Source organism: Lampetra planeri, chromosome 11, assembly GCF_965212315.1.
Source record: "Lampetra planeri chromosome 11, kcLamPlan1.2.h2, whole genome shotgun sequence".
Lineage (NCBI taxonomy): Eukaryota > Metazoa > Chordata > Hyperoartia > Petromyzontiformes > Petromyzontidae > Lampetra > Lampetra planeri.
The window spans coordinates 6,786,960-6,809,886 of NC_136117.1; the positions used below are offsets into that span (position 1 = coordinate 6,786,960).

The 22,927-nt window shown below is 47.9% G+C and overlaps 1 protein-coding gene across 4 annotated transcripts in view; it reads right to left on the reverse strand.

Moving 5' to 3' along the window:
• The window catches only part of LOC144721236 (uncharacterized), a 218,190-nt gene that overhangs the window by 160,845 nt on the left and 34,418 nt on the right, over positions 1 to 22,927 (reverse strand). For all 4 annotated transcript variants that reach the window (XM_078598690.1, XM_078598691.1, XM_078598688.1 and 1 more), the window contains exons 3-7: positions 6,281 to 6,428; positions 3,263 to 3,335; positions 1,983 to 2,004; positions 887 to 949; positions 608 to 703 (exon numbers count right to left, since the gene is read on the reverse strand). In XM_078598690.1, the coding sequence (XP_078454816.1) occupies positions 608 to 703; positions 887 to 949; positions 1,983 to 2,004; positions 3,263 to 3,335; positions 6,281 to 6,428 (402 nt within the window). The remainder of the gene's footprint in view (positions 1 to 607; positions 704 to 886; positions 950 to 1,982; positions 2,005 to 3,262; positions 3,336 to 6,280; positions 6,429 to 22,927) is intronic.

A 22,927-nucleotide genomic window follows, 5' to 3' on the forward strand; every position in this document is an offset into this window, starting at 1 on the left:
AAGAAATGAGTTTTCATCTGACTGATGTAAAAGTGCACAGCCCCAATGGCTTCCTAATATCGGAAGGAAGAGCGTTCCAGACGGCCGCAGAAGCGCATCTGAAAGCGTGCGATGCAGCGAAGTTTTCATGAAGGGGGGCGATGTTGTTCGGTGCAATCCCAATCGAGTATATCTACAGGTAAGCTATTACCATTGAGATGTCTTACCAATACCACTTACATTGCTTGTGTTTTTGCGGTAGTGTAGCGATTAAGGCACTGCGCTATGAACCTGGCGACCCGGGTTCGATTCCTGCTCATGGCCAACACCAGTGACGATAATCTGAACCGGTCATGGGCCTCCCCTAGGTCGACTCAGCCTCAAATGAGTACCTGGTGAGGTGTGTAAACATCGCCACTGGGGAGACAAAGGCGGTCGGGTGTGGCGCTGGCCACCTATCCCCTCGTGTACCGTTGCGGCCTTCATAGGTGCTCGCTAACAGCACTTGCCCCTACAGTCTGTTAAGGCTATACGGGGGATCTTTGTTATCTTTGTTGTGTTTTCATTGCGAGGCCCAGTGAGGTCACGACACCACCGTGTCTCGCTGGGGTCAGGGCAACGTCGTTACCTGCCAGCCATCGTCGGACGCGCGCCGCGCACTCTGCAGCAGGGTCTGCAGCGCCGACAGCTTCTTGTGCAGGAGCTGCTCGCGATAGAGGGCCTCCTGCACACGCAGCGCCAACAGGATCGCAACAACTCCCAGTTGGACATTTACGGGTCGACCACAACCGTAACCACACACGGCCGAATGAGCACCGCTGTGAAGTTGATTTAAGAGCACGTGCGCAAATACAGAAGAAGAAAAACAATGTTACATTTCGGCCTCAAGTTGCGGGGCGCTACGGACCTGTAGGTAGTGGGAGAGTTGGTGAAGGTCCTGCAGTTTGAATGTGGTGGAGTTTGCCTCCGGCTGTGAACACACACGTGGGGGGGGGGCATCACGCACGGCCAGCGCAAAATCAGGCAACGCTCGCCAGTCAGTGTCATCTCAGCCCCTGAAATGCATCGTCATATTCATCGTAATTGAAGTTGTCGTCATCATCATATTAGGTTTGTGGTTCAGGTGACCAGGTATGGTGGCAATAATGCACACCTGTAATACATCACCGTGGTATAATTCCCAATTCACAACAATGGGTTATCAATCTGATTGGGATGAGTCACCAGTTCTATCAAGAGCCATAACATGAAAGAGAACACACACACACTGAGGAATGACGTGGTGTCCCATAGGTAGCAGCACAGCCGATAAGTTTCTAACGCACCTCCAATTATCACGGTTGGCTACGTACGGCGCGAAAGAAGTTCAACGTACATGACGGGCTACCTACAGAGTAGTGTTCCTCAGTTCTGTTCCCGTGACCCCCCCCCCCCCCGCTGCACAGTACGGCTTTGCATCCTTCCCAACTATCAGGCGTATGCAGTGTGTGGTGGCTTCATTTGCATAAGAAGAGAAACGATTGGTAATCACGAAAAGGTGGACTGTGGGGGGAGAGCGTCTTGTGGACTGGAGTGCAGAAAGACTGCTATTAAATAAGATACGCCGACTTCAATGCCTGCTTCATAGCCATCTCTACACAACCGATTGGGGTGCACGGCCTTCTGCGAGTGCATCATTTAGGCAGCACCGATTCGGTACAAAAAAAAGTTTGGACATAATTCTAGATTTGAAACTTTCGTGACTGCAAGGATTCATACTCTTAGTTCTTTCGGTAAAGTCGCGTACAGCGTCAAATCAGCAAATCAAACCATTACAACAAGATTGTTCTCTTTTTGTGTTCGAGTTACATTCCAGTTTCTTCCCACATGTGTAAAAAAAATTCTAAGGAACAGGCCTCTGACATCCCAAACAAGACACCCTCCTCAAAATGAGCACTCAATGAGCAGCGAGTCTCTGCTGGGTAGAGGTGTGACACTTGTACACGGTTCCAGGAGGTGCTTACCTTGACAGACACGCTGTCCACCCTGCGCACACAAAGAGAGAAAAAAAACACAGAAACGATCAAAATATATCTCCATGAGAACTTTCCTGTCGGCTTCATCTCATGCAATTCAAAAACACTTACACATGGCATTGTATTTATAAACATGCTGTGTTTATTGCGTCAGTGTATCAAACATATGCACGTAAATGAAAGAATCTAGACACGTGTAATGTACGTGTGGACTGCATGTGTTTATGCACGAATGTGTGCGTGGTGTTTTGCACATCGAACTACAAACCCGGTGGCCTGGCTTTAATTCAAGACCATGAATAACATTGGTGACAATGGTGTTGAATTCTCTCCTCGCTCGCTCTGTGTGGAAGCTGGCTGACCAATCGTTTCACACGAAGCACTGGGTGGGTGTCCTTGGCCACAACCATGAAAGCCAAAGGTGGATTTCTTTACAGGAACACCTGTGCCAGCTATAAACATTCATGCTGGCCACCCTAAGACCAATCCTGGATTAATTCTAGATTTGAAGCTTTCGTGACTGCAAGGATTCATATTCTTAGGTTTTTTCGGTAAAGTCACGTAGGTAAAAATTTAAAATTAATAAAAGTAAAATAAAAATAAAATAAAAATCACGACCTTTCGAAGGCAACACAAGCTTCCATCTTCAGGTGGAACCGTCACAGCACGATAGCTGTATCACTGAAAAAACCTAAGAATATGAATCCTGGATTAAGCCAGGCTGTATCGCGTGAGGGGCTCATATTCACTTGAAATATATGGGCACAATCCTGATAGGGAGCTTCTTCTGCGTGGATTGAGTTTGTTGGGCCAAGTAGCACACAAGCCCGTCCACTGCATGCCCAAACAGCTTCTGTCTCGCTAGACCGAGGCAGTTAGTGTGGTACAATAGGACTAAGCTGAGGGGACGTGTCAACACACCGTAAAGGCGGTGTCAGAATTGGCCTCTGCGGAGTAAGGCTCATGTAGTACGCTACGGAGCAGTTATAGACAGCTGCCCTCGGCAGCAACGGCGGGCAATGGAACGACACTCCCAACAATGGGCAAGTAAACAGAACCGGGTGTCAGTGGGGAGCACAGTTTGCCCCCATCTGCGAGTCATCATAACGCACAACACCTGGACCCGTCCTGCGAACCTCGCATAAGCGAGCCATCGACACGGCACGTGGCCACAAAGTGCACCGAGCCTCGCGCAAGTTGTGTGGTGACATCAGCGCCACTTAGTGTCGAAAAGTGGGGCTGTTGTTGTTGCAGTAGTATACGCTTACTCAGGCCTGTGTTTGTACTCCGTTCCATCTGGTAGTAGTAGCTTCACCATGGTGATAATGCAGCCGTGAGTGACTGCTCAGGAAGGGGTGGGGTGGGAGGCAAGGTCCCAAATGTGAGACCAACATCAAAGACAAAGATCCCCCGCATAGCCTTAACAGACTGTAACGGCAAGTGCTGTTACAAATCACTTATAAAGGCAGGCACGGCGCACGAGGGGGTGGGTGGCCAACACCACAACCGGCCGCCTTTGGCGATGTTCACACATCGCACCAGGTACTCATTTGAGGCTGAGTCGACCTTAGAAAGCCGCAGGACCAGTTCATATTAATGGATTACATGCGATTCCTATACTCAGGAAATATGCATGTGACAATTCATGACTTGTGATTTTGGCAAATTATGAGAAAATATCATTATTGTTATCCAGCTTGGTGGTGCAGCGACATTGAGCATGGCCTGCAGTCGGAAGGATGAGTTCAAATCCCGTTTGGGGATCGACTCAGCCTATCATATATCCAGGGGTGATAAAATAGATACCACTTTGTGGAGAGGTCAACAGTGGTAATCTTACAAAAACACCAATCCCCACCATAGACACGTGGAATTTCCACCACTGGCTCACAGCCCTAGACGGGAGATGGGTGACTCCCCATGCTCAATTGGACAGGAAACCCCTGTTTTGAAGTACAAATTATACACCGTAACAAAATGCTCCACACGCATCATAATAAACGAACCAACATTGCAGTCCGGCAGGTTCAAGGGCCATCTGGACCAACGTTTTATTGGACGCATTTGTTGAAGCAGCAAATCCCCCCGAGCTGTTAAAACGTTGGAAGATATTACTGGCGAACACGCGAAACAAAAGCTATTAAATGCAAACGTTGCCTTTCAACCTGCGGGACAAATGCAACTGAGCAAACCATAGCGTAGAAAACAAGTCAAATGAGACCAAAAAAAAGACATTTACACTCAAACCAATGCGTGCCAATTCATCGAATTGCTATTGGAGCAAATCATCACATGCCAGTGAATGGGGCCGTCCATGAATGACGTCACGCGATGATTTTGGACGATTTTTGATCCCCCCGCCTCGTCACACGGCGTCACAAAGTCAGACCCCCCTCAAATATGACGTCACAAAGCTCTGCCCCCCCCCAAAACCATATTTCTATTTTGAAAATAAAACATGCTTCAAATTGCTTTAAACTATTGTCATTGTAGTGCGTATTTAATGTGGCGCTGCACTCTGATGTTGTAGGAGAAAACGTGTATAAAAAAGTCTATTTAATTAAGTAGAACGTGTTGTCTATATTTATTTAAAGTTGCGCATTTTGATGTGACGTCACATTTCTCAAACCCCCCCCCCCTCACACATTGTCACAAATGTCTGACCCCACCCCCCCAGGTGCGTGACGTCATTTATGGACGGCCCCTATGTGGATGCTTATTGCCAACGGCTTCAAGTGTTGGCCAAGCGCGATGCTGTTCCAGTTATTTGCAGGAGCCTTGTGCCACCTGGTGGACATTGCACACTCGTGAGGCTGATGACGAGTTCTTGGCTTCAGAGTCAATTGAAATAAGCCCGCCGAGACCAGATGTCTCTCTTTGCCACGGAGAACAGAGTAAAAATAAATGAATCACGCGGAAAACAGGTCCCAGAGTGCACGTAATTAAAAGCGAACTCATTAAAGGGAATGATGTAAAAACAACAACATCAAAGATGTTGTTGTTTTTACGAGAGAATACAACGAATACAAAAGAGCAATCAGGCGTAAATAAAATACACGTAACAATTTTTAAATATTTGTTTAAGTATATATTTAAATGACATGCAAAGAAACATTTAAAAACGAATATAATATTTGAAAGAAATATTTCCATGTACTTCATGACATGCGGTCGCACTGAGATTAACCGCTTCTTTTGCGTGGGAAACTAAAAAATAATAATTAAGTTTCAACGTTTTTAGCATTCATTATTTAATAATAATACAATTTATAACGCGTGAACATTTGCGGACGTAACGGCCGCAACTCAGAGGCGCCATGATTTTAGTTTTTTAAATGGTGTACTGGGAAATAACACTGGCGTACAATGAACTACTCTTGCAAAATAACATCCACCATCTTTAACACCCACTCTCCAACACACACACACCACACCAGGAATAAAAACATTTATTGCGCTTGTTGACCCAGGAACATATCACCGAGTCTCAAGACGATTTCTCAAGAGGATCCTGCCAAGTTTTCATAGTCGGGGATGATGTTGCTGTGTGCAATGCCAATTGGGTAACTTGCAGACAATTTTTCATCATTGGGATGTTTGGTCCAACACTGTACCAATTAAATTTTGATTTAAAGCTTTCGTGACTGCAGGGATTCATCTTCTTGGTTCTTTCAGTAAAGTCACGTAGAAGGGAAATAATAAAATAAAAACATAATAAAATACAATTCTCACGACGTTTCGGCCACAACGCAAGCAGCCATCCTCAGGTGAAGAACAGGGCTGTTGGAAAGACAACGTCCGAATGACAGCCCTGTTCTTCACCTGAGGACGGCTGCTTGCGTTGTGGCCGAAACGTCGTGAGAATTTTTTTATCATGTTTTATTTTTATTATTTTATTATTTCCCTTCTGTGTGACTTTACCGAAAGAACCAAGAAGACTGTACCAATTCCAACGTATGCTTTTGTCAGCGTTGGAAGGAAAACAGAGAAACCCAGAGACAAGCCATGCAAAACAGGGAGAGAACGCAGAAAACCACCCAAATCGGGAACCAAACCCAAACCCTTCTCAATGTGAGGCACAAGTGTGACCCACGACACGTCACCCTCCCCTACCATCCACACTCATATACACTTAACCAGCAGGCATTGGAAACATGGACTCTGACCAAAAGGTCACACTGGCGGCGAGCCTTGCGACCGGTACGGTCCTCACTCCCACGCACCCCACCACGGCTTCCACCCCCCTCCCCCGCCCCACCGTCTCTCAGCGGTTGACGCCAACTCACCCTTGCGAGCGTTCTCCGTGACGTCGACGCCAAACTGCAGCACGTCCCCCGAGTAGAGCTGGTAGGGGGCGCTCTCCTCGCCGCTCTTGCCCAGCCGCTGCCCGTTCACGAACGTGCCGTTGCTGCTGCGCGTGTCCTGCAGCAGGAACTGGTGCGAGAGCGAGAGGGGGGGGTGGAATGAGAGCAGAGGTCGCAAACGGGTTTTGATTCCTTACCCGTACCCGTACCCAGCCGCACCAGGGTCACAAATGGGTAGCCGTTCCCTACCCGTACCCTACCCGAAATGAGTGACAAACGGTTACTCACCAGTGACTCACGGCCTACCCGTACCCGTACCCGGCCGAGTACGGGTAGCCGGGTATCGGGTAGGGTACGAGTATCGGGTACCCGGTTGCGACCTCTGGATGAGAGTTGAGAAGACGTTGCCGCCGCGTGGGGGTTTTCGCCGGCGTTGTTGTTTGGCACGACGTCCGACGTTTCGCCCCACGCGCTAGAAGCTTCTTTTCTGTTCAGTTGCCAAAGAAGCTCCTGGCACGTGGAGTGAAACGTCGGACAACGTGTGGTACGGCCCCCAAAAGCCAAGTTGGAGACGTTGAGACGTATTCTTTCATTTATTTTCTATCTACAGCTCAAGGCAAACGTTTCCATTTGCCATTGCTTGTCAATGTTACTATACCAGTTGTACACTGGATAATGTTAACATTGATGAATAATAAGCATGTAATGAAGAATACATTTACATCAATTCACGTAAAATTTTACCTTGCGATACCTACATCGATCCATGAGTGTGAACAGTGGCGATATAAACATTAATGCAACCGATATATGGATCATGCGGCATTTGGACTATTTGGACACTTGGACTAACGGCGTGAACACGACTGTACAATTGAGACGACAACAACGAGGAACAATACAAAAGAGATGGAAGAAGAGAGACTAAGGGAGTGGGGAGTTTTTAAGTGGATGTGTGGCTCAAGGGTGAGAGCACGGAGAGACCTGGGTGTGAATGTGGATTTCAGGCGCCCGTGATTAATATGGGTCCTTATTCTTAGGTTTTTTCGGAAAAGTCACGTAGGTAAAAAATTTAAATTAATAAAAGTAAAATAAAATAAAAATAAAAATCACGACGTTTCGATTGCAACACAAGCAATCATCATCAGGTATAAATGAAATAGCAACAAAAAAATTCTAACCAGAAAAACTATAGACAGACATATAAGCAGACAGATATCACCAAGATACATAGAGAGAGAGTAACACAGGTACAGAGAGGGAGATCGTCTCTGTTGAGTGGCCTTAAATAGGCAGAGGAGGCGGGGGCAGAGAGATGGAGGGGGTTAGATAAAACATTAACATGTGAATGAGTGCGGAAAACGCGTAAAAAATGTACATGTCAATATTTTATTTTACTTTTATTAATTTCAATTTTTTTTACCTACGTGACTTTACCGAAAAAACCTAAGAATATGAATCCTTGCAGTCACGAAAGCTTCAAATCTAGAATATGGGTCCTCCAGTGTAATAAACACAAGGAGTTTCACCATTTTGTTTTTCACTTCATTTGGCTACATTGAAGGCTCTAAGAATGAAAAACAAGTGCCTGACTGCTACGTGATGATTATTCATCCTGAGCATGGCGTTTGGGAACATTCGCTACGTATTGTGTGGCTGGAGAAAAAGCTCTCAGGAATAGTAACGTGAGATCTTGTTCCATAGGCTGGTCTCTAATGCATGCAAGGCTTTTGGTGGAGTTCCGCATATATAATTATTCCCCTAATGAAGATGCGAAATCAGACTTTTTTTTTCTTCCAGTTTTATTTAAATTTGCGCTATCGGGATAATGTCTTCATCCCGTGACACGATGCTGATAGCACGATTGAAATAAAACCTGAATTGAGATGATTCATCAACTCGCCCGGGAGAGAAACCTGTTACGTGTCAAATTGTTACTCGATAAATCCAGCCACATGGTTTTGTGACAAGAGCACTTGGACACACAATCGAAAGGTTAAGAGTTCAAATCCCCATTAAACACCGGCTCGTCATCTCTCCACACTCAATGAAATAAGTCCAACTTCATAGGAAAGTCACAAGCTGACCACTGCCATGGGAATATGGAATTTCCACCACTGGCTCTGGGCTGGCAACAGAAATTAGTGCCGCCTTTTACAGATACCGCACTCAATAACACTGCACAATGGTGCCACTGCGCAATTACCCCTCATTGCACACAGCCCATCACAGGCCATGGCACATGCTATGAAATTCAATGATATCGCGGAGCAATCGTTGGCACGCGGCACTTGCGACCACAGAGTGACAGTTGAAACAATGGTGCCAGTTTCTTAAATATCACCCTCGCCTCTGTCCACCCAACAGTATAATTGGATGCGCCAGTCTACCGGCAGGTTGCGTGTGGCAAGGTAAGGTATAGTTACTCCCCTACCTATTACAAGAGGTCTTACCAGCATGGAAGAGGAAGTCAAAAAACCCTTTAGAGGGGCTCCCGCGGAGCTCTGTCCAGTGGAGGTTCTTCTGCCAGTGGTGGCATGAGCAAGGAATTTCAGGGCTGTCCCTTTATACTTTGACAAGTACACAAGACAGTGTCGAGAAATGCATTTGCTTTAGGATATTCTAATGATGAATATCAAGTACGACAAACTCGTGCCACCCATATAATCATGTCGGTGGCACCTTCACTTTTTCATAAATGCGGTCGAAATTTGGACTATCATCACTGGTAGCACTTGAAGCATCAGCCAAGGTTAAAGGGCATCAAGACCCACACGACCACGGTGGCAACGGTGTGAATAGCAACATCATGGACGTGCAGCACGATGGGTTTGCGGAAGTAAAAAAAAATGCGCGTGATTGCGTGGCTGCCTTACTTAAAGCTCTCTTTTAATCGGCACGCTGTGTGCAATGCTCGCAATTTCTATTAGAAGGCTACTGAAGAAACACGACGATCCGAATTGTACTGTTTAGAATCACCGAGTCGTTTAAATGTATTCCTTGAAACTCCAGTTTGGCCAAATGATGCCAATCGGTTGAGGGACAGTGGAGAAACCATGAGACAAATGATGAATAAATTAAAAATTGCACTTAAATTGCTCGCTCCAAGTGCTTTGAATTTGGGGTTAACTCTCGTGTGGTGAGGTTTGTGGGCCACAACAATCCTCAAGGCATCAACTTGGAGGCCGAAATATAGTCAGGAGGTGGAAGCAAGACAAATAGGTTGCTGATCAATCTCTGCGATCGTGATGTGCGTCAGCCTGTAAACAGTCGTTCGCTTTCAGCACGCACATATATCCAGTCCCAGCAGTCACAAATATTTTGACTCTCGCAAATACTACAAAAAAATGACACAACAACAACAAAATCCAGCTTCGAATAGAATCTAAATGTGACCACGACTGAAGAGGCAAGTGCGTCGAGGGGGGACTTTGAAGAAAGGAGAGATTGATTATTTCTGGATGTGGCTGGGGAATGCACGGTAAACTCCTCCGTGAATTCCTAGGATTTTTTTTTAGCTCAGGTTTATTTTGTTTAACCAGGTGAGAATTCAAGAGTCCAGGAAAGTCTCATTTGTAAGTTGTGAACCGGAGCATTAGTCTGCCAGGAGGGTGCGATGTTTGCTATGTAGATTCCTAATTGAGTCATTTGCGGGTAATTTTCGACTATGGCTAAGTTGGGCCCTGATGCCTCCACGGCCTACTCTTGCGAATGACATCAGGAGATCTATTTTACTGGTAGGAACCTCCTGGTTACACCAGCCCACAGGGGATTGTTGTGTCCGTCGTGCAGGGAGGGGCTGGGTGGGGTGGGGCTGGTCACCCCGTGGTGCCCTTATAAAACTCAACGTTGAACCTACTCACGCCGGCTTGTGCCCGCCCTCACAGTCGGGCATATTTGCGGAATACACCAAGCCACCGGTGGTGACCCTGGCCATTGACCGAGCAACCCAACGTTCCTACCAGCTTCCTCCGCAGGAATGTGTAACGTCCACTGTGAAGCAGACGGCATGTCGTAGTAGTAGTATGGCAATTCCACATGCAGTAACAACCAGGGCGGCTGCTGGAGTCCTCCCATAAACCTCTGCACCAAGCGGTGAATGTGCCACAGCTGGGCCGTGTCACCACCCCAAGGGAAACGTGCATCAATTCATCTCGAGATGTTGACCTTCCAAAGCTCACAGCACACACCATCAAATTGCATGTGTAAGATTCAATTTTTTTTTCTTAATTGGGTACGTTGCGAGCCCTGCAGCCACTAGAGGTGCTAACATCCAGTGGCGTAAAACAAACATTCTCGAATTGAATTGTGATCTTGAATCGCAACATTTCACCGGGGAGGTGTAAATAGTAAATACTTCCAAACACGCCAAGTAGGGCCCTCTGTACAAAGCAAGTTTTTCGACTCTGATTTTTCTAGACATATAACCATTGGCTAGCAACCAGTAGACTAGTGTAACTATTAACCTGGGAGAAGCAGTGGTAGCTCACCGCACGACGCACCCAGTCAGTCTGCCCCCCCCCCCACCCCGTGCCTTTGGCAGACACAAATTAATTCGGAATCAATAAAAACCACAGCACTTGCAATAATTACTGTGGCACTTAACATTGCAACGGTGGACTCGTAATAGGCTTTGCTCGTCCGCAGTGAGCACTCTGAAAAATACTTTCTAGAGGTGACTGCGTGGACCAGGGGTCGGAGCAGTGAGCCAGCATTGCTGAGATATTGGTTTTGGAACCGGGCAGACACCCATGATTAAACTGGGTTCGAGTGTTGCAGACTTGATGGTGGTCTCATCCCAGTCACCAATTAGTGCATACAAAATAACAAATAATGTACGTATTACCTATATCTATTACGTATGAATTCATGCAACTTTCAAGGATATTCATATATTTGATGGTACACCACTGTCTAAATATTCGGTCTGTTACGATTCACCTCTCCAATGGGTCGTTGCGATTCTAGGTCTCGGATGAATTCAAGAATTGATTCTCTCCTCTTACATTTCTGTGAACGTGGCAGCCTCTGGCTGCTGCAGGGGTGACTCTGTACGCTGTACATACAGCATAGAGGCGCATCACAGCGCATCGATTCGCCACACACAATTTCTTACACGAGACCCAAGCGTCGTACACCTCCTGGCTTGACACATTCTTCCTCAAAGAAACTGGTGGAACCATCAGAACACCAAAAGACTGCTGTGTACATCTCTTTCATGAATGGAAAATGAACGACAAGCCAGAGTAGTGCGCCACTGTGGTCACGCAACTCAAACGATAGACTGTATAATACACCACTGTAGTCTGTGTTCTTTCAAGAGGAATATCAAAACTCCATGAACTCTCCTGCAGCCCTCTTGCGGCTTGCAGACCGCTCTCCATTGGCATTTAGCTCCTGAGCAAGTTGCCGTATGCAAAACTAGAATTTTCCGTGGCTCAAGAATCGCAATTAACCGGTCAATTGTGGATCGTTACCACCCCTACTAAAGCTGTAAGCCTTGTGCTGACAGGCACGTGACTTGCCACTCAGCAGTTACACTCATCAAATGTTATTTTGGTGCAAGCCATGTCATGAAACCCAAGGTCCAAATGGCAAAAGTGGCTTTGTGCCTTCGTAAATCTGGAAGTGGCGATCGTTACGCAAAGGGAGCAGGTCAAATGCTGAATTCTCGTGCTGAAACAACGCTCGTAAAAAGTCTGATTTATGTGGTTCTGCCACACTGGGAGAGGAGGGCATGAGTGGGCATCTCATTGCCCACCAGTTACAAGGCGTTAATTACGTGTTGAATGAAAACGTACAATAATAGGCTCTACTTAAAATAACGCCCCTCTTCGACTGCACAAAAACGTGTGCCCCTGCGAGACGATAGAGCGCCCATTGGTGTAACTGCTTTCAGGGGATACATTTTCTTCCTTCTCATCATCATCCTCGTTTGCCATGACCTGTCCACTACTGGATGGAGGTCTAATGTTGCAATTATTTGGATGGGGACAAATCCATCACCATATTCTTTGATACATCCTGATGACGATTGCTTGTGTTGCGATCGAAACGTCGTGATATTGTTATTATTATTATTTCTATCTACGTGGCTTTACCGAAAGAAAAAAAGAATTTGAATTGCTGCAGTCACGAAACAGCTTTAAGTAAAGCCATCACCAATCCACTGCTGGTTTGAGGCCTCCACAAGCCATCATGGAATTTAGAGTGTGGTACAAGTTGGAGTTATTTAGCATCTACTGCATATGCAACCGTATCTCAAGAAGCTGTACCAAACAATGATACTTTACTGTACTTTTTTTTGTTTTAAACAGCAGAGACAGTCGGTCACATAAGAAAAGAGGAAGCTCAAGAGCCAGGACTTGAACAGAAGTAGTCAAGCGCACAGATGGCTGGGGGAAGGGAATTGCAGACCCAGGAGCAGCAGAAGAGAAGAAGCAATCTCCCATGAAGCAAATATGGCGAGTGGGATTCATGTAGTTGACCCGGGACTGGATTGGGACGCAGTGGAGGAATCTGAGGATTGGGGCGGATGTGGCCACGTGGATACATTCAGGTCAGGAATGTGCCAACATCGGTGTATAATAACTAATCAAATCTCACCACTGTCATCATTAACACTATCCTAGAAGAGAAACGCATGGGCTATGGACTCCGGAGAAAGACCATTCTCAAGACAATATTCAATGACATATCCTTCGACTGCAAGGCGGTGTGTCAACAATGGAGGCGGTGAGCTGTTTTCGCGCCTGTGATTGCTGTGACATTTTCTGACACCCGGCACTTGTTGACTTTACTCGCATTTCACTCGTCGTTGCCTTTACTCGTGTTTCAGAGCGCGCACGCGACGGACGCTTACAGTGCGAGCGGACCAGTCGTTTATTATTTTGGCCGTCGCCGTTCGCCAATGCTCCACTGCTTACAGTGAGAGCGCGCTGCTAAATCTGGCGTGTGCTTCTTATAAGGGGGCAATCGCAGGCCGGGAACTCTCGCGACCGCTTTTTATAGCCACCGCCACCACCACCTCCTGGTTTACCTCCCTCGGGGTGGCAGCCTCGCTGCTGCACCCACCCACCCAGGCAGGCCAGGAAGGCAGCCAGCACCGCGCAGAGTTCGTCTCGTTGGCGGCACGAGCGCTGGCCGCTAATGAATCTCTAGGACCCACACAGCCGTGGGCGCCCACACGTTCATCATTGACCACTGGCGTGGCAATTAATTCCCACGAGACCGCAGGATCGGCTTTTCAGGCTGCGCATGTGGATTTGGCGGGGTGGGAAACGCTTCGTTTGCTCTGCCCTTCGTGACGTCACGGCGAGACTTTCAGAATTTGGGCTAAAGAATTACGGGTTCAAACCACGCGCCTCTGTCCATGGGGCTTCATTGTGATGCGGTCTCGCGAATGTGGTGGTTGCTCAGAAAAGCGCCACACCGAGTCTCCAAGATGGGCTCTACATGGAGGGTCCTCGCTCTGGGATTTTTCGGGCTTTTCTTTTTTCAGTAAAGTTTTGCGACAAGCAAGAAATCCGAACGCCTGGAGAACACCCGCAAGTACGAGTCAAAACTGTCCACCTGCTTGCTGTACTGCCTCCTATTAGGCACCATCTACTCTGCAGCAGCCTCGAATGGTAACTCTGTCTCGTGACAGGACTGCCGATAGCGCAAATTGGGATAACGTTGTGGGGGAAATGACAATTATTTTTTGACACGTCAAAATGCATCGATTTCTTAGGTGTATTTTTGTTTTTAAAATGAAATGTGTAAAGGCAGCGGTGAGCCGAGGCATGTCACTTGTTAGGAGCGGCTCGATAATGGGACCATAGGCCCGTAGAACTGCGCCCACGCCAATTGCCCAAACCTCCAGGCGCAGGAGAAGAGCAAACCTCCTCACGGACCAAAGCTTTACTGGGGCTTTGACATTAAGCCTCGTGCAATGAATACTGGGAAGAGTGAAAAAATTTAGAGAAAAATTTTCAGGAGGATCCTGCATTTAAATGTTTGGCCACTTACACTTTAAATACGCGTACCGCACACTGGAGCAAACAAAAATAATCCAGAGAAAACCCACACGTATACAGGGATAACCCTAAAGACCCTGAAGACAAACAGGCTCACCAATCGGCTTGCTGTACCACCACTTCCTGGCCACCTTGCAGCAAAGATGTTTGGGAAGCCTCACAAATATGCAGGATCCACCTACTCTTGCATCCAAAGCGTTGGACCAGATTCGTGCGTCACCACGCTGGGCATTAAACCTGGTCCCCTGCAGCCGAGTTCAAGTCGGAGGGGTGTTATAACGTGTGACGTTCAAACACCATCGCGCCCTTTCACGATAATGGGCTTCCTGGAATGGGCGTGCGAGAATGGGATTGCTGCTGGGGTAGGGGTGAGAAGTGCGAATACTTAGCTTGACGGAGCAAGCAGACGGCAAAATCTTGCAGGCGCCTACTGAACCTACTGAACCTACTGCTACGTTTTCGCAAAGCGTTGCGCCACAGAGTTCTCATAAAAACTTAATTTTAGAAGCAGGTGGCCGTCACGTGTCTCTTTTTCCCAGGGCCTAGACACTCCGTCCTTCTGTGCAGAACGACGAGGATTTGTTTACAAGCTTCTTGCTCTTTATCGACACACTCGCTGGATGAAGGCGTCCCCTCCGATGGCCAGTGCCGGTCAATTGGGCTGTTTGACCATCGTTTGCCTCTATGGCCAGTGCGGATTTGGCGAAGGTGGAGGCCCAACAGTCGCCAACTGACATTCTTAACGAAACTAAATTTTTATTTAAAGCTTTCGTGACTGCAGGCATTCATATTCTTGGTTCTTTCGGTAAAGTCACGTTTTATATTTTTATATATTTGTATTATTTTATTACTTTCCTTCTACGTGACTTTACCGAAAGAACTAAGAATATAAACTAAACTATTTTTTATTTTACCTGCTAAGGCCCACTGAGCGATGTAGCTCTTTTTCTGGCCACAATTGATAGCTCAGCGAAGTGGCTCATCACGTGGAAATTCAAAGCAGCCAAATACTCTTAAACACATGTTTCTAAATGTGGTGGGAAACCCCGGAGGACACAAAGAAGAGCCCACGTGACCACAGGGAGAGAGATATGCAAATTCCAAATATACAGGCGTCAGTGTTGGGATCGAACCCACAACCTCCTGTATACCGGGCAAGGTAGTTAACATCTCGCTAAGGCCAAACATCAAACTCAACTCATGGGATTTAGACCCCGCTTCCTCTCGCATTGTAAACTAACAAAACAACATTCCCCCGTTGTCTCCACTGTGGGCTTCTCTGTGCATGTAAACATGTTCGCTTGTGTGCACAACTGGATGCGATTAAAATTGGAGCTCTCGATCGAGCCAGTCAGGCGTCTGCAAATCCCTCGTTGACATTGAGCAAAGCAAGTTCCTGTCTATGAGGGTGGTGCAAAAAAGATCTCAGCCAAATATAGAAGGAAATTCCACAGAGCATTGAAGTTGCAGCTACTTATAGTCCACGTTGAGTTGACTCAAACAGCCAGGGCACACACGATTCTTGATCACTTTGGTGCTTGTTTATGTTTCGTCCATTGTAGGTACAGTAGATGATGGGGGCTGAAAATCATAAAATCAAGCGTTGTGCCATCAGTGAGTGGGCAGCCGTGTGGAGCAGCGGTAACACTTGCGCCCCACAGCAAGAAGGGTCTAGTTGACATTCCCAATTCGGGTGCCTTCATGTGATGGGGAGTTTTATGTTCACCCCCGGGTGTTTTGCATGGGATTGTTCTCGGTTCTACGGTTTCCTCCAATAAATAAAAAACACACGTACAATGTAACTGGTATTGGGCCAAACATCCCAATGTCAAAACAAAATTACTGCAAATTACTAAAATTACTGCAGATTACACACAGCAGCAGCATCGCCGCCTCGTGCGCACAAACACCTGGCAGGAACCCTCCTGCAAACGATTCTTGAGACTCTGTGAAACTTTCCTGGATAAACAAAACGTGAATAGAATTTAACAAAAAAAATTACGCTGGAGAACACTGAAGCAAAGCAAAATGACGACTGCTTGTCTAAAAGTGTGACAATACAAACGCACCGGCAAGTGCAACAGGGAAAGTTGGACTGCAGAATTTCAATTTGGCAGAGGAGACTCGTTAAGGTGACCCCAGGGTCAAGGGCAGCCTGGGACTGCGGTGAATGGGGAAAACATCAAAAGGCTCTACAAGAAACCATCGATGGTGCTCGAAGAATGCGGCGCTGCTGCTGCTGCGGCACAGTTCGCCCACACCGCCTGCACGCTGGGTCTCCAGGACGCCGACACAATCGACATCAAAAGGGAGCGGCCGATAACCTCCAAATCGCTATCTTGACCAGACGAAGAGACCGGGACAATTTTGAGAGGAGATTTATTACTGGAGACCTGGATGTACCATTACGACCCAGAGAACACACAGCGGCTCACATGCAGTGGAAAACGTGCAACCTCTCCAACACGCAATACATTCAGGGCGGAGCGGCTCTGCAGTCAAGACCACGTGCGCCATCCTTTCACGCCGAAGGTGCGGCGTGTATCGATCGACGTTATGCCACACAAAGCAGACGATAGGAGGTCGATATTATGCGGACTTGCTCCGACCACTGCATGGGTCAAAGAAAAACACTGTTTGGTTTTTTTCGGTAAAGTCACGTAGGTAAAACAATCAATAAAATAGAATAAATGAAAACTAAATTAAATCATGACGTTTCGGAGGCAACACAAGCTTCCTTCATCAGGTGTAAAAAAGGCACAGCAAAATAACTGTTGCAGTCACGAAAGCTTCAAATCTAGAATCAAAGAAAAACGTTAACTTTCTTCAGCGTGACAATGTCTCAGCACAGACTGCCAGGGTCGAAAATGTCACTGCCTAAGAATGCCACTCCTTCTCTCGACCTGGCCCCCCAGTGGCTTTCACCTATTTCCCAAATTGAAAGAGCATCTGTGTAGAGCGAATGTTTACGGCGGTGCTGATGATGGTGATGATGACAGTGAACTTAAGCAGGCTGCAATAGGATAACTTGAATGGGTTAGGGAAAAAAAGTTATTCATGGAGGCAAAAGTTTCAGGAACAATGTGAAAAATGTAATATTAAAGAGGGTGGCTACTTTGACCAAAAAAATGCACTTTCATTCGTGTATGTACTCTGCATTTATATATTCTGGCTCGGAACATGTGGTACCGCCCTCGTATCGACCGGCAGTCACTCGAACGGCCCCGAGGCGATCCCTCCAGGGTTGCCGCAGTGTCAACATTGGCTGCACTCCACGTTACAACCCGCAGACCGTCATCCAGGAGGCCCAGCCCTTCAAGTCATCGGCCTATCGCACACAGCAGCCCGCAGGCCAACTCGGCACAAATAATGAGTACGTGAGAAGCACACAACTGCAACAGATGCCTGCTTAACGCTGCGCGCAGCCCAAGCACAAGCCTGCTTGTTAGACAGCAGCAGTCCTTTATTTAACCGCTGCCTCTCAGAAGTTCAATGCTTCAACATACCACCGTAGGTGCAAAACAGCAGCTGCTGATGTGAGCGGGCGCAATGCGCAAACGCTCGTGCTTGCCCATCAGCAGCACGCACACTCGCCTAATAATAATGCCCTCACATATGCCAGCCTTGCCACGCAGAATGCGTTTCGGATCTAGGTCCGGTGGCCGGAAATGCTCACCGTCATTATTGCCGGAATGCCGCAGCTTCGCGAGCCCCCGCAAAACCGACGACACGTCAACGCAAAGATCCAACGACAAAGGCTGGTTAAATTGTCAGGGGCAGGTGCTTTCAGCGAGTGCCAACAAGGTGGGAATGGCACACGGTTGCGGTGGAGCCAGTCAACGCCGCAGGACGTCCACATGCCTACGTCCACACCCAGTGCTGATAGTGGCACATGCATTTTAGGCCGAGTTGAGCTAAGGGAGGCCAACAGGAGTGACGGTCACCAATTTTTCCATTGCCGTTCACTGCCAAGAATCTGTCTGCGAGAAAACATCTCATTCCTGGGTGGGGAATTATTGAACCAGATGGACAACCTAGAAATAACCTTTTTTTAAGGAGTATAGGCCATTGTTTTTAAATCCTTTATATTAAGTTCACTTGCTTGCGCGCTTACGACCGTGCAAATCTTTCGGTCGTTTTTTAACCCACTTCCCGTGATCCAATCGAGCTGACATTTTGCACACAGACTCGTTGTGCGTGACAATTTATTTTCGTGAAAAAATGTTTACAAAATTTTACACTTTTTAGGAAAAATTTTTTATATTTAATTACCAATTGCTTAATGGTGGCAGGCAATCATCTGACCCATAGGTGGCAGCCATCTCAAGCCAGAGGACGAGAGGACTCTAGCCGCCACGCATATAAAGGATTTATAGTGAAAAACTTAGTTTTTACGGGTTAATTTTTTTAGTAGTCAATAGCTAAGGTGTGAATAATAAAATTACTCGAAATTTGTATTTTTTAAGTATAGCCCTCTACGTGCAACTATGGTCTTGAGTGTGGTAATGCATCTAAATGTATTCTGACATGGTTAAGTAATGGAAAATAAAATCTATGGAATAAGATGACAATCACGGTATCCTTGTGCATTGATTTATACGTGTAAATGTCAAAATAATAATTGAAGCAATATTACCGTTACAGCCACACGACCACAAGTAAATGCGCACTGGCTCGTATATCACCAGACTGCACCGACCGAAATCAATGAAAACAATTTGGAACATCGTGTCAAATTAAGATATCCAAATCCCGACATCGTAAATTGTTATTTGCCGCACTGTCACCACGCGCCGTGTAACGTTTTGACGAGCGATACGGCAGAAACGGTGAACTGTGTGCGGCGAGCGCGACGGAGAGAGTGCGGCGAGAGAGCGCGCGGCGGAGAGAGCGCGACGGAGAACGCAAAGCCTCCCGGGACGGCGAGGACACGTCAACGCCGTTTCACGACGAGGCCGAACGTCGTTCCGGTGCGGCAGCTGCATCGGCAATGCGCCACGGGGGGTGTGGGGTGCGTGATAAATTTAGCAGTGCAGTCATCATCATCATCGTCGTCCTCGCCACCACCCGCACGCGAGTGGGGGGGCCCCACACCGACACGTCTACCTTGCTAAAAATAGATCGCATCGTGAGGCTCGCTCGTGCACCACGTCACGTCTCGCGCCGTGCCAATTCACCTCGGGCACCCTCCTCCTTCTCATTCCCCCCCTCTGCCCCGTGAGCCACGACCAGCCACCTGCTCTCGCCGTCAACGCGCTCCGAGAGCCCACACGGAGGAGGCAGGCACGGACGATCAGGACGCCAGGCACGCAATGGGAGCGGCCTCGTACTGCAGCCCGTGCAACGCAGCAAAAACACACCACGCATGACAGAAACAACACAGGTGTGTGTGTACATGCACTCTCCTTTTGTCGAGGTCACTGCTGGACAAGGGCCTTCCTCCCTAATCCGTGCGGGTCGTGAGACTATTTGACCATACTTCACCACGCGAAGGTGGGGCGTTTATACACAGTCAAGCACAAGAATGGACTTTCAAACTCTTTGGTTCTTTCGGTAAAGTCACGAAGGTAGAAAAAATAATAGATCATGACGTTTCAATCGCCACGCAAGCAATCGTCCTCAATCCCACCTGAGGATGATTGCTTGTGTGGCGATTGAAACGTCGTGATCTATTATTTTTTCTACCTAAATGACTTCACCGAAAGAACCAAAGAGTATGGATTCCTGTAGTCACGAAAGCTTCAAATCAAGAATGAACTTTCCTGCACGACCTTCTCTTGCCCAATGCTTGCTTATAAATTGATGAATCGTGGATGATGGATCGGCGGTAGGATGTGAACAATGGTGAAGATTGTGACGGTAATGGACGGCTACATTGATGGGGAGGTGGGTGACGATGGAAATTGAGGTGATGATTGAACGGAACCGATACCGCTAAGCTCCTGGGTACAAATATGTGTTGAGTCCGATGCCATCAACCCAGTTATCGATGGCTGTGCTACAAGTCATATAAATGTAAATTTTTAATTTCATTTAACTAAGCCTAGCCCTAGCAAACCAACACGAGGCAAACGTCTCCTTGTTAACGACCAAGCGGCGCCGGCTCTCGTGTCTCCAAGAGGTTTATTGAAATGGTTCGGCGAGCGACAACTGTGGCGCCAACCAACAAGCCAGCCGAATGTCTAACTGTGCTCTATCGGCAACACGGCGGTGTCAGTAACAATGACGACGAGTTTTTTTAGAGTACAATCACTGCCAGCGCATCGTCTTATAATGTTTTTTATTGCGTCGACTTAATTTCGCACCTAATTTGTCCTTTCCAAGATCAGAGAGCTTGTCCGTTATAGTCTGCAGCAATCGAGATTAGGCCATTAAAGGATCCAAGTTAGAACCTACAATCAACCGTCGCAATTGTAGCGAGACAAAGTGACATTTGGGACAATTTCCATTGCCGCAGGTAGCTGTGGACGAAGGATTCAATTCCAAATTCTTTGGGGCACCAAGGTTGAACGGAGAGGATAGCGTCATGCTATCTATAAATAAAAACACAACGCCATCACCATGCCTGCGACACACCGTCCATCGCATTGACGCACAGCGACGGCTACTGCCAGGCGCTGTCACCTGCCGCACGCAGTTTGTATCGAGCACCTGCGTTCGGTTTCCTCCGCATTGCCAAGGGATGTGCCCAAAGCCCTGCATTATTAATAAAGAGAACAATCACGTGGTGCATTATATACGTTCCTACAGGTTTTACAATCTGCCCATTCGTGCCAAGAGCTACTTGCATTGCCTAATTTGCTCCACCTGTTTCGCACACGGGGCTGGCTAGAACGGCATCACGGTGGTTTCTGCGCGCAGAACTCTGAACCTGGCGGCACCACCCCCCCCCCCCCCCGAGATTAATTCTCGGCCACGGCCGACATCGGTGGCGAGTGATACCCCCCCCAACCCAGGGGAGGGGCGGCACCCAAAATAACAAGAAGATCGGTGTGTTTTTTCGAATTCGGTAAACCGAAACAAAAACTCAATATTTCAAGAGACGCAATGTATGTGGATGCCAGACGGTCCGTTATAAATGAAGTCCCAAAGCCAACGCCTGCCCATGGTGAACTGGACTTCCATGGTGAACTGGACTCCCATGGTGAACTGGACTCCCATGGTGAGCTGGACTCCCATGGTGAACTGGACTCCCATGGAGAACTGGACTCCCATGGTGAGCTGGACTCCCATGGTGAACTGGACTCCCATGATGAACTGGACTCCCATGGTGAGCTGGACTCCCATGGTGAACTGGACTCCCATGGTGAGCTGGACTCCCATGGTGAGCTGGACTCCCATGGTGAACTGGACTCCCATGGTGAACTGGACTCCCATGGTGATCTGGACTCCCATGGTGAACTGGACTTCCATGGTGAACTGGACTCCCATGGTGAACTGGACTCCCATGGTGAACTGGACTCCCATGGTGAACTGGACTCCCATGGTAAACTGGACTCCCATGGTGAACTAGACTCCCATGGTGAACTAGACTCCCATGGTGAACTGGACTCCCATGGTAAACTGGACTCCCATGGTGAACTGGACTCCCATGGTGAACTGGACTCCCATGGTGAACTAGACTCCCATGGTGAACTGGACTCCCATGGTGAACTGGACTCCCATGGTGAACTAGACTTCCATGGTGAACTGGACTCCCATGGTGAACTGGATTCCCATGGTGAACTGGACTCCCATGGTAAACTGGACTCCCTTGGTGAGCTGGACTCCCATGGTGAACTGGACTCCCATGGTGAACTGGACTCCCATGGTGAACTGGACTCCGATGGTGAGCTGGACTCCCATGGTGAACTGGACTCCCATGGTGAACTGGACTCCCATGGTGAACTGGACTCCCATGGTGAACTGGACTCCCATGGTGAACTGGACTTCCATGGTGAACTGGACTCCCATGGTGAACTGGACACCCATGGTGAACTGGACTCCCATGGTGAACTGGACTCCCATGGTGAACTGGACTTCCATGGTGAACTGGACTCCAATGGTGAACTGGACTTCCATGGTGAACTGAACTCCCATGGTGAACTGGCCTCCCATGGTGAAGTGGACTCCCATGGTGAACTGGACACCCATGGTGAACTGGACTTCCATGGTGAACTGGACTTCCATGGTGAACTGAACTCCCATGGTGAACTGGCCTCCCATGGTGAACTGGACTCCCATGGTGAACTGGACTCCCGTGGTGAACTGGACTCCCGTGGTGAACTGGACTCCCGTGGTGAACTGGACTCCCGTGGTGAACTGGACACCCATGGTGAACTGGACTCCCATGGTGAACTGAACCCCCATGGTGAACTGAACCCCCATGGTGAACTGAACTCCCATGGTGAACTGGACTCCCATGGTGAACTGGACACCCATGGTGAACTGGACTCCCATGGTGAACTGAACTCCCATGGTGAACTGGACTCCCATGGTGAGCTGGACTCCCATGGTGAACTGGACTTCCATGGTGAACTGGACTCCCATGGTGAACTGGACACCCATGGTGAACTGGACTCCCATGGTGAACTGGACTCCCATGGTGAGCTGGACTCCCATGGTGAACTGG